This window comes from Pristis pectinata, chromosome 10 (assembly GCF_009764475.1).
Source record: "Pristis pectinata isolate sPriPec2 chromosome 10, sPriPec2.1.pri, whole genome shotgun sequence".
NCBI lineage: Eukaryota > Metazoa > Chordata > Chondrichthyes > Rhinopristiformes > Pristidae > Pristis > Pristis pectinata.
Window position 1 is genome coordinate 46395918 of NC_067414.1, and position 12646 is coordinate 46408563.

The 12646-nt window shown below is 41.0% G+C and overlaps 1 protein-coding gene across 4 annotated transcripts in view; it reads left to right on the plus strand.

The window, feature by feature from the left end:
- The window catches only part of LOC127575055 (synaptotagmin-like protein 1), a 198593-nt gene that overhangs the window by 56094 nt on the left and 129853 nt on the right, over positions 1 to 12646 (plus strand). For 3 of the 4 annotated variants that reach the window (XM_052024688.1, XM_052024687.1, XM_052024685.1), the window contains exon 2: positions 1543 to 1725. In XM_052024688.1, coding sequence (XP_051880648.1) covers positions 1598 to 1725 — 128 coding nt within the window. In that variant the 5' untranslated portion in view covers positions 1543 to 1597. Of the gene's footprint in view, positions 1 to 1279; positions 1726 to 12646 lie in introns of all 4 variants that reach the window. The other variant, XM_052024686.1, reaches the window with a different exon arrangement.

Below are 12646 nucleotides of genomic sequence, written 5' to 3' on the forward strand. Positions count from 1 at the left end.
CACAGGGACCACATTGGTATTGGTTTATTATTGTCACTTGTACCGAGAAACAGTGGAAAAACTTGTCTTGCCTACCGATCATACAGATCAATTCATTACACAGTGCAGTTACATTGGGTTAGTACAGAGTGCATTGATGTAGTACAGGTAAAAACAATAACAGTACAGAGTAAAGTGTCACAGCTACAGAGAAAGTGCAGTGCAATAAGGTGCAAGGTCACAACAAGGTAGATCATGAGGTCAGAGTCTATCTCATTGTATAAGGGAACCATTCAATAGTCTTATCACAGTGGGGTAGAAGCTGTCCTACATTTTTCATGACTCTCTGGTTTGCTTATCCATCCTCTAGTCTACTGCATTTGGTGGTTGCAATGTGGCCTCCTTAATATTGGTGAAACCAGGCATAGACTCAGCAACCATTTTGCAGAGCACTTGCTCTCTGTCCCCAGTAGCCATTTTGAGCTTCTGGTTGCATGTCATTTTAATTCCCCTGCCCACTCGCACACCCACGTGTGTGTCCTTGCCCTTCTCCTTTGCTACTGAGAAGCCAAAGGCAAAATGGAAGAACAACCTTTCATATTCTGCTTGGGTCACTTACAACCCAATGGTATGAACATTGAATTTTCCAGTTTCAGTTAACCTACATTTCTTGTGCTCTCTACCCCACACACACGCCTGTTCATCTAGTTTTCTTCTCCCTTTGTTCAGCTCTCCCACCCGGTCTCCCTCCTGGTTCCATCTGCCCATCATCCCTTCCCCATCTGATTCTATCCCACCCTCCCTTGTACTGTTATATACTAGCTATCTTTCCTGTTCCTCCTCAGTCCTGATACAGGGTCTCGATCCAAAGGTGTACCTTTTGCCTCCATTGATGCTGCTTAATTCACTGAGTTCTTCCAGTGTTTTCTTTCTTGATTCAGAAAATATCTGACTTGCTAAATAATCATCATATACTGAACAACAGTTGAAAAATAAAGCCATTCATGTTTAATTTTTTTGTTTACTTGTGCTTTCAAAAGCTTTTAAGAATTGACCCTATTTTCACAGGTAATTTCTCGTTATTTACTAGATTTAAGACTTAATGTTTAGTTTGTTCTCTTATTTTTGCAATGATTCATTTCAGTCAAAGGAAACTGATCACAAACCCTGTGAAATTTAAACCTGTAAAACAACTCAGACACGTATACAGGTTCACATTCCTGTAATAATATAATTTGCATAGAGATAATATGTGATACAGAAAGATCCTAATAGTTTACTTCACTGCATTCCTTCACAGAGACTGCAGCTCCTGCTTTAAGCTGGCGTGGAATTTAAAATCCTCTTGAAAGCTCCTAAACATCTGATATAAATCTAATGCTCATGAATGAGACAATACATCTTCGATGAGTTTGAAAGAATACAAGCTGAACCACTTGTTATTTCTGTACAATTTTAAGTGGCAAACAAGCAGTTGAATGTATTGAGGAAATAAAGAAGGTCCAAAAAGTGGAAGGCAGCAACTGAAAGTCCCAATACTGTTGCGTTGTATTCTTTCTCCAGTTGGCTTGGCTTCATCCCACTCGAGTTTCACCAGAGGTGTTGGAATTGCTGGAAAATGAAGACCGAGTTGGATCTGACCAAAATGATGGACCTCAGCTTTCTGTCAGAGGATGAACAAATGGCTCTTCAGAAAGTCCTTAAACGAGATGCTGATCTGAAAAAGCTTGAAGAAAGGCGCATCAGGTAAAAAAACAAAATAGTGGATTCATCTTTGTCTCTTATCAGCATTTTAGTTTGCTTTTCTCCCTGTTGCTTTTGATTCTTAGATGAGATTTCAAATCGAGGTTCTGTCTGGGGTTTCAGATGAGTGGGAAAGATCCCACAACATAACTCTGTGCTAAGCAAGGTAACTGTGCTTTAGCCAATATATATCCCTAGGACCACCTAACTCGATAATCTGGTCATTATCTCGGTGCTATTGCTTTGAAATGTTGCAGTGCATGTATGTTGTTAGATTAGTATATACTTCAGCATTGATTAAGGCAGAAGCACCATACCAGTAGGTATTACATTCTGCTGCAGTGCAATAGAATTGGAGTGCAAAGGATAAGCCCATGTCACATTTATACTTATTTTGTGCCCAACATTGATTGATCTGAAAATGAGGTTGTAATTTTTCTTTGATCTGTGTAATGCTATAATTCCTTACCTAATTAAAATTTAATAGAATTGCCTTTTTAGTTTTGTGCACTCTGCTGGTTAGTCTGGGCTGTCGCTGTAAAATGTGTGATTATATTATTAATAAAAATTTCTGGAATAGCATACACACTGAATACATACAGAATGTCTGTGCAGAGATTGCACATTTACAAAGAGGGTGTTTTTAGATTTGAACCTCAAATTCAAGTTGTGATCAATTATCCATGGCTAATATATTTTTATTTTCTTTAAACTGATGTTACCCTATCCCTAAATTTTTCTGTTAAAGTTGTACTTCCAATACATTTTTTTACCGAGTGAACCCTACTATTGCCAGGTAACATCAGGCAATGGGTGCTGTACCCTGCAGCAGTGGCAGAAGGCTCAATAATAAAGCCACTTGGCTGAAGAGGACCTATTTACATTCACCTCTCCCTCCCTTCAGGCCAATTAGATTCGTCACCTTTATTACATTTTTCTGTCAGCAGCACTGAATTTTGCTTTCTAGTCAGCTCGTCGTTGCGTTGGAAAATCTGGCAAGAGTTCATTCTACAAACATCATCTTCAGACAGGGGATATATTTAGTGCCATGTCATGCCTGAGGCAGTGGGTAGAAAATCCTTCTCCAACAGTGCAGCTGCTCCTGCTTTTCATCCTGTTAACATCTGACATTTGTAAAGATCACAGTAAAGAGGACCGAGAACCTAGGCTGAATTATTTGCTACCTTTTAGATAGAAACACTCTGCCAAGTTAGAGTGACCTGATTTTGAAATAGTAATGATGGTGAAAATCCTAGCCCTTGCAGTACTTGCACACTGTGAAACTGAGAGAAACATCAGGACTATGTACCTGTGCTTTTAACTGCGAAAATGGCAAGGTTTCCATCAATGATTCTCTGTTTCTCTATGATGAACTATTTTACAGCTTCTCTGGTATAACCTTCAATAATTAGTAAACTGATGAATATTTTAGCTATTTACAAAAAAAAATCCCACTGCAAAAGACCTTGGAAATATGCTTTGTTACCTGAGATATAGAGATTATTTATTGTTTAAATTTGAAATCTAATATTGAGGTGTGGGTTATCATTTGTTCAGATAATTATTTCAAAGTTAATTTGTATTTTATTTTAAGGAAAGTTTAGTACAACAGTTTAGGTATTATGTTTTTGCTTTCTGATTTGCAGACAGAAAGGTTTTTCAATCTGATGATTGTTGTTGGATGGCAGTGATCCTTTTGAATTGATTCCTGAACTACCATAGGAAAAGGGGGAAACTTACTACAGGGATTGCTAAATCTTAGTGTGCAACAAGTTCTATAGAAGTGCTATGGTTTCACTCCTGAATGCAGATTCAACAGCCAAATCTAGCCAGGGTCCCCACCCATTCAGGTTAAAGTCTGTCAGCGTTGATAAGACTGGGAATTGAACGAGATGGACGTGATTATGTTACATTTATAGTAATCCAAAAGAACAAGAATTTAAATCTCACATTAGTTGTTATGAACTTGAATTTGGTCTAAATAAAAATCAAATGTGTGTAGTCCAGAATAGTTCATGCTGCGCTCCTGAAGCAGTCCTGGATGTTTGTGGTGCAGTCTGATCTGTGGTGAGTTTGTAGTGTAGTGTAGTAAAGTGCTAACTTTATAAGGTGATCCTGGGTGTGTTTGTTTTTGTTCCATCTGACTTGATGTGTCATGATGTCCTGTGTACATGTAGTCCAGCCTGACCTGAGCAATGTGGTCTCAGACTACATAGTTCACAATGATCAGTGCAGGATTATAATGCAGTTCTGAGAGTTTGTATTCCAAGTTAATTTTGTACATTTTGGAAATGTGAAATAAAAATTGCTGGAAGCACTCAGAAGGTCAGGCAGCATCTGTGGAAAGAGGAACAGAGTTAACATTTCAGGTCAAAGACCCTTCATCAGAATTGTTGATTTGTGATGAATTTGTATTACAGTCCTGGGAGCATATTGTTCAGGCTAATCTGAGATGGGTTTGAAATTTAGTCCTGGATGTGTGTGGTCCTGTCTAATCAGTGATGGGCATATGGTGCAATCCTGGATATGTGTAGTCCATGCTAATTTGAAAAGAGGTTTGTAATGAAGTCTGAGTGTGTGCAGCCAGACTGATCTGTGCTGGGTTTTAATGAATTCCTGGGTGTTTGTAATCTAAGATGATTGTGCTCAGCTGTTATGCAGTCCTGTTTGTGTGTTGTCGAGCCCTGATTTATTTTGGTTTTGGAGTGCAGTTCTGAGATTGTGTATTTAAGTTTGATCTGTGCTGGGTTTGTATTGTAGTCCTGGGTGTGTGTAGCCAGACTCCTCTTTGCTGGATTAATAATGCAGTTCTGAGCTTGTGTAGTCAAGTCTGATCTAAGGTCTGCTACACATTTGAAGTCCAGGCTGAAATATATTGGGTTTGTATTGCAGGCTGGCAGTGTGTGGCCCATCTGTGCTTGGCATGTTCTGCTGTATGTAACCCAAGTTGAATTAACCAGGAATTTTAATGCAGTCCTGGTTTGTGTAGTCTAAACTGATTTGCAATGTAGTTCAAGCTTGTAGTTCATTTATGCATGTGTGTTGTATAGGCTGATCTGTGCTGTGTTTGTGGTGCAATCCTGGGTATGTGTTGTCCAGGCTGATCAGTGCTGGCTCTGTAACAGAGCTTGAGGCAGGTTGATTTGTGCTGTGTTTATTGGGCAGTTTTTGCTGCGTGTATATCAATCATTTTTGGGTGCTGATTTCTGGTGGCTTTTTAAAGCACTTCTGTTTGTTGTTCAGGCTCAACTGTGCTATGCTTGCAATTGAGTCGTGTGTGCATGCACATAGTGCAGTCCTGGGCGTGGATAGCCCAGGTTGATATGTGCTGTATTTATGGAGCAATGCTGGGTGTGGACAGCCTAAACTGGTATGTGCTGTATTTGTGGGGCAGTGCTGTACATTTGTCCAGTCTAGGCTGAACTGTGGTTCACTTATAGTATAGTCATCTGTTTATGTGGCACAGAATATTTTGTGCTGAATTTGTAAAGCATTTTGGGTGTGTGTAGTCCTATCTCATTGATGTGGTGTTTCTAGTGCAGTGTGTAGTTTAGGCTGCTTGTGCTCAGTTTGTAGAGCAGCCTTATTGTATATAATGAGACTGATCTGTTGGGGTTGTTGGGCAGTTGTGGATGGTATATATTCAAGGCTGATCTGGGTGAGGTTTGTAATATGGTTTTGGGGATATGTGTAGTCTAGGCTGGTATCTACTGGCATTGAAGAGTAGTCCCGTGTATGTGTGGACCAGATGGGTAAATGCAGTCTTTGTAAAGTAGGTCTGTGAATGTATTGTTCAGTTTGGTAGTTGCTGGGTTTGAAATGGAATCCTGGGTGTGTATAGTCTATGCTGATCTGTACTTCTCTGTGGTGCACTCCTGTGTATCTACAGTGCAAAATGACCTGTACTCCAATGTGCAAGTGTAGTTGCCAATGGTCTATGCTGATTATGTAGTCCATGTGGGTGTGTGCTTGAGCTGTTTGTTCTTCGTGTGTAGTTCAGTTTGACCTGAGCTTGGTGTGAAAGGCAATTCTGGGTAAATGTACTCTGGACTGATCTCTGTTGGTTTTCTGTATTGTCCTGATATGTGTAGCTCAGGCTGGTAGGTTATGTCATGGTAAGGCAGTTCTGTGTATGTATCATCAAGTTTGTACTTGTTGTGCTGGCTTTGCTTTGTGCAGTCTGATCTCTTGCTGGGTTTATAGTGGAGTCATGCACGTGTGTAGCACAGATGGGAATGGCCTGGGTTGTGGTGCGGTCTTGTATGTGTGGTCTATGTTTGATTTATAATGCAATAAATCATCAGCAATGTAATGGAGACTGTCATCAGCAGTGCTTTCAAGTGGCACATACTCATCAATAACTTACTAATGGTTGGAGTCATAACTTGCACAAAGGAAGATGGGTGTGCTTGTTGGAGGTCCATCGTTCCAGCCCAGGACATTGCTGCAGGAGTTTCTTAGAGCAGTGTCTTTGGCCCAACCATCTGCAGCTACTTCACCAGTGATCTTACTTCCAGCTTAAGGTCAGAAGTGGGAATGTTCACTGATGATTGCACAACATTCAATTCTATTCACAGCTCCTCAGCAAATGAAACAAACCGTGCCTGCTTGTATCAAGAACCAGATAATATTCGGGTGTTAGCTGATAAGTACAAGTAATGTTAATGCCATAAAAGTGCCACACGATGACCATCTCAAACAAGGGAGAGTCCAACCACCTGTCTTTCACATTCAATGCATTAACATCGCCGACTCCCACACCATCAATATTCTGGGGGTCATCGTTGACCAGGAGCTCAACTGTACCAGCCACCTGAATACTTTGCTCACAAGAACAAGACAGAGACTGAGTATCCTGCAGGATGGGGTTAATCTCCAAATGTCCCAAGGCTTTTCCCCAATCTGCAAGGCACAAGTCAAAAATGCTCTCCTTTTCTGGATAAATGCAGCTTCAACTCTCAGGAAGATTAACAACATCTCTGATAAAGCAGCCCACTTGAATAGCACCCTATTAATAATCCTAACTCACCTGTTTGTACATTCTCCATGGGTTTCCTAGGTTCTCAGGTTTCATCCCACGGACGGATGGGTTAATTTGCCAGTGTGAATTGCTCCTAGTTTGTAGGTGAGTATAGAATTTGGGAGGTGAGGGGAGTTGAAGGGAACTGGGGGGAGAATCGGTTGGAAGGAAAAATAGTGGGAATATAAGCCAACATAGACTCGATGGGCAGAAATGTGGAAATCCCTCACCACCCAAAATGGCGACTTCTATCACTGATAAGATATCTTTATTAGTCACATGTACATCAAAACACACAGTGAAATACATCTTTTGCACAGAGTGTTCTGGGGGCAGCCTGCAAGTGTCACCACGCTTTCAGCGCCAACATAGTATGCCCACAACTTCCTCACCCGTACGTCTTTTGGAATGTGGGAAGAAACCAGAGCACCCAGAGGAAACCCACGCAGACACGGGGAGAACGTACAAACTCCTTACAGACAGTGGCCGGAATCAAACCCGGGTGGCTGGTGCTGTAATAGCATTACGCTAACCGCTACGCTACCGTGCCTGCCCCAAAAGTATCGCAGACACATGGGAACACAATCACCAGCAGATTGTCCTTGAGTTACATCTCATCCTAACTGAGAACTATGTTGCCTGTCCTTCGTTGTTGCTGATTGTGTGTAGTCCAAGGATACGCTGACTTTGTAGGGCAATCTTGAATGTCTATCAACCAGCCTGTTATACATTGGGTTTGTACTGTATTCCTGGGAGTGTATAATCCAGTCTGATCTGTGCTGTGACTCTTGAATAGTTGTTCAAGCTGCGACTTTATAGGGCAGTCCTTGGTGTATGTAATCAAGGGTGATCTGTGTTAGGTTTGTAGTGTTGTCCAGGCAGGTCCACGCTGGAGCAAAACTGCTATTTTTGTGGATCACCCTCAAAAACTACACAGTAGAAAGCTTCTACTGGAGCTCAAGTGGCTGGGGCACCCAGGAGTTACGTTATGGCCAGAGGAACTTGCAGCAGTGGTGGAAGTTACAGTGTGGCATTTTTGGTGTATGGATTCTTTTGCAGGATATGTGCCCTGAAGTACCATTCCTGGTTCTCCAGCATTCCTCTTCCAAAAAAAAAACAAAGTGGACTTGTCACCTAATTGTGGTGTTGAACCCCTGTTATCTATACAGCTTGCTCAATATTCTGAATGACCATTGCTGTTTCAAAATTATATTATAGAAAACCATATTGGCATACTATTGATTCAAGGTTCGATTAAAGCAGTGTTAGTTTGTAATGAGCTAAGTACATGAATAATTTATGCCACCTGTACAGTTCTGACAAATGATTTTAATTAGCTAGATAAACAGCATGCATACATTTGGTCTGGTACCAAGGGAGTTTGATGATCTCATTTTGGACACTGAAGCATTTTTGGCAGGAGTTATTATTACTGAATTAGTGAGCTAAAATGGACTGTGTTTCTTGTTGTTATTGTACTGAAGGAGGTCAGGTGCACATATTTCAGAATAACATTGCTGTATGTCACTGAGTCTGTGATAGTAAGTATTCCTACTGAAAAATGTCTTCGACTTTGAAACCTGGTGAATAGATGGTAGAGCATGGGTTCACAAATGCTACTACAAGTACCTAAACCATACATTTTATTCCTTTATAAAAACAGCTGCTCTGGACATTACAGTTTACATTGATTTCTGCACAGAATAATAAATAATCAAGCCATCTGTTTAAACTAATCAGCATTGTGACAAGAATTGATACCAGTATTAACACAGACATCCCTAGTCTTCGTGCCATTGTTTTTTTTTCCCCATCAAAGTCACAGTGCAGATGTGGATGAGAAAGACAATTCATCCCATTATGACTGTTGCTTTTACAGAAATGTTTTATTGTCTTTTTCCTTCCTTGGAAAAACAGAAAAGATTGACAAAGTTTCATCTTTTTTGAATTGATAACTATAAATGGGGTTGATTTTAATTTGGCAAGAATCTAGGCATCTGCTGGACTTGGGTTCCCCATGCCCTCTACCAGCTGCCTTGCTGTTAAGTGGCCTTCAGACCATCCACTGTTTCATTGGCCCGCTTGGTAGCCATTCATCAGTTCTATGCGAAATGAAGCATTTGATCACCCAACTTGCTGCACTGGGTCTGCCATCCAGACATTCCCACTGACTGAATTGGCAGCAATGTGTGTGGAGAAATAATGCTTTTGGGCATAAATGGTTAGAGAATTGATTTATTGCTCTAAAGTTAATGGGAGTAGAAGTAGGTCATAGAGCCGCTTAAGAATGACGCACTCATGAATGTGATCATGATTGATTGGCTACCTCAACTCGTCATTCCCATCCATTCCCCATATCCCTTAGGGAAGTCCCTTGGTGCCCAGAACTTTATTGATCTTAGAGTTTTGTGTGTATAATTAAATGAATGCAGCCTTCTGGGTTAGAGAATTCTAGTCCTCTAACTGAAGAAATTTCTCCACATCTCAATACCAAGTAACTGTTCCACTTTTCCTTAAGACGATCCCTCTTAGTTCTAGCTAACACCAGAGCTTAGCAACTACTCAGTAAACCCCTCTTAGAACCTTGCATGTTTAGTGAAATCACTTCTCGTCCTTCTACACTGCAGAGAATTATAGGCCCTTCCAGTCAATCTCTCCAGGATGACAATCCCTCATTTGGGGAATCAAATCAGTGAACCTATGTTGCACTGCCTTTGAGGAAAATGTATTATTCCTTATGTGCAGACACCAATGCCAAGAAACCGGATCCATTAGCTTCCATTTTTATGTGCAAAATGTGCATAAAAATATTTTTACACTTGTTCTAATACAACTGCAGTTACTTCAGGTAGAAGTCCTTCTCATTGTGAATTTGGACAGGGCATTCCAAGGCCTGATTCCTCCCAGGCCAAATGTCACTTTCTGGAATCAGATGTGCATGTGTTCTCATCATCAGTATTGGTAACACTGAGTCTGTGATTAGTGACTGCAGCTGTTCAACCTAATATTGTGTTTTTCACTCTCAATAAAAGAGGAGCAAATCCTCCATGAATTCAAGTGTTCCCAATGGATTTTGATTCTTGTTGTGCTAAATGCATGTCAAGTGCATGCATTTAGCACAATGAAAACGGGGAAACTTTGAATTTCGAGAACCTTGCACAGTTCACCAGGTGTGAGCTCATCAAGCACTTGTGCAGCAAAAACATTTTGGCCTAGAAATTTCTTTCCAGGTGCAGCAACTTTATGCCTTTTGAAACAGGAATTTTATTTGCATTTGCTCAGAGACCACTGGACAATTCCACTGATGTGAATCTGTATACAACACATGATTGACATAAGATATAGAATTACTTACAGTACATATGCAATGTATGAGAGGCATATGGCTTGAAAACTGGGGCAGCTCTTAATGCAAGGGTTAAGGCCTCCTCTTTCATTAGAGGGAACAAACTTAGTTGCACCACTGCTGAGATGCTCAGTAGTGAAATTTCTGAGGTTATCTTGTCACTAATAAATGAACATTAAATATTAAAACTCATTTTATTTTCCCTGTAAGAGCGAGATACCATGGACAGATGTTAACCCTTCATAGTATTGACTCAGCTAATGGCAGCAGGAACATCTCCAGAAAAGCAGTTTGTGCATTTAATGTTTTCTTAAGATTAAGGAAAGATGTTATATGGAAACATATTTGCAAACTTCTATAGATGTACTGTTGAAAATATCCTGACTGGTTGCATCATGGTCTGGTGTGGTAATTTGAATGTGCAGGAATGTAAGAAGCTGCAGTGACTAGAGGACTCAGCCCAATACACCATGGGCACATCCCTCCCCATCATCAAATGTATCTACATTAAACGCTGCCTCAAGAAGGCAGCATCTATCATCAAAGATCCCACCGTCTGGACCATGCCATCTTCTCGCAGCTACCATTGGACAGGAGGTACAAAAGCATGAAGCCCCACACCACCAGGTTCAAAAACAGTTATTTCCCTTGAACCAACTTGTACAACCCTAAACACTACCTCAGTGTTGCAACACTATGACCACTTTGACCACTACAGTGAACTTTTTTTTTTATTCTGACTGTGTTCACTCTTGTATAATTTTGTATATCTTTCTTGTGCATGTTATATCTCTAATGTTATGTGCCTATGATCCTGCTGTTAGTAAGATTTTCATTGCACCAGTGCATACACATACTTGTGCATATAATAATAAACTTGACTTGAGTCGACTTGCAGATTGGCTTGATCAAGGCGACTTTGAGTCTGAACTTTCATCCAATATTCATTTACATTCACAATGAGTATATTGTGGCCAAGTGTGAAGTTCATGATTGTGTTATTACAGGAAGAGATCAGTTCATAGTTGTGGATATTAATGTGACAGCACACACTGATTTTACAGACTAATCCTAATTTTACATCGAGTGCAAATTTTTCAAAGGTTTAATAAAAGAAACTAGAGCCATATGTATACTTAAGTTAAAATCCACTCAAGATCACTGTATTGTTTTGTTTCCCAAAGTTGCTTTACCCAAGGTGTTTTGGTAACACAAACACGCTGAAAAGAAATGCATTGAATGCTCTATGGATGATTTCTTAAATCATAAATTCCTAAGAGAAGAAGCATATGAAATTGTACTTTACCACACCAGTTCTCTGCATTAGTTCAGTACCATCATTTGATTCTCTATTTGTGTGGGATAGAAACATAGATAAACTACAGCACAATTCAGGCCCTTCGGCCCACAAAGCTGTGCCAAACATGTCCCTACCCTAGAAATTACTAGGCTTACCCATAGCCCTCTATTTTATTCAGCTCCATGTTACCTATCTAACAGTCTCTTGAAAGACCCTATTGTATCAGCCTCCACCACAGTTTCTGGCAGCCCATTCCACGTACTCACCACTCTCTGAGTAAAAAAACTTACCCCTGACATCTCCTCTCTATCTAGTCCCCAGCACCTTAAACCTATGTCCTCTTGTGGCCACCATTTCAGCCCTGGGGAAAAGCCTCTGACTATCTACCCGATCAATACCTCTCATCATCTTACACACCTCTATCAGGTCCCCCCTCATCCTCCGTCTCTCCAAGGAGAAAAGGCCGAGTTCCCTCAGCCTGCTTTCGTAAGGCATGCTCCACATCCCAGGCAGCATCCTTGTAAATCTCCTCTGCACCCTCTCTATGGCTTCCACATCTTTCCTGTAGTGAGGCGACCAGAACTGAGCACAATACTCCAAGTGGGGTCTGACCAGGGACCTATATAGTTGCAACAATACCTCTCGACTCCTAAATTCAATTCCCCGATTGATGAAGGACAATACACCATATGCCTTCTTAACCACAGAGTCAACCTGCACAGCCACTTTGAATGTCCTATGGACTCGGACCCCAAGATCCCCCTGATCCTCCACACTGCCAGGAGTCCTACCATTAATACTATATTCTGCCAACATGTTTGACCTACCAAAATGAACCAGTTCACACTTATCTGGGTTGAACTGCATCTGCCACTTCTCAGCCCAAATCTGCATCCTATCTATGTCCCTCTGTAACCTCTGACAGCCCTCCAAACTATCCACAACACCCTCAACCTTTGTGTCATCTGCAAACTTACTTAACCCACCCCTCCACTTCCTCATCCAGGTCATTTATAAAAATCACAAAGAATAAGGGTCCCAGAACAGACCCCTGAGGTACACCACTGGTCACCGACCTCCACTCAGAATACGACCATTCAACAACCACTCTTTGCCTTCTGTGAGCCAGCCAGTTCTGGATCCACACTACAATGTCCCCTTGGATCCCATGTCTCCTCACCTTCTCCATAAGCCTTGCATGAGGTACCTTATCAAACACCTTGATGAAATCCATAAACACTACATGTACTGCTCTCCC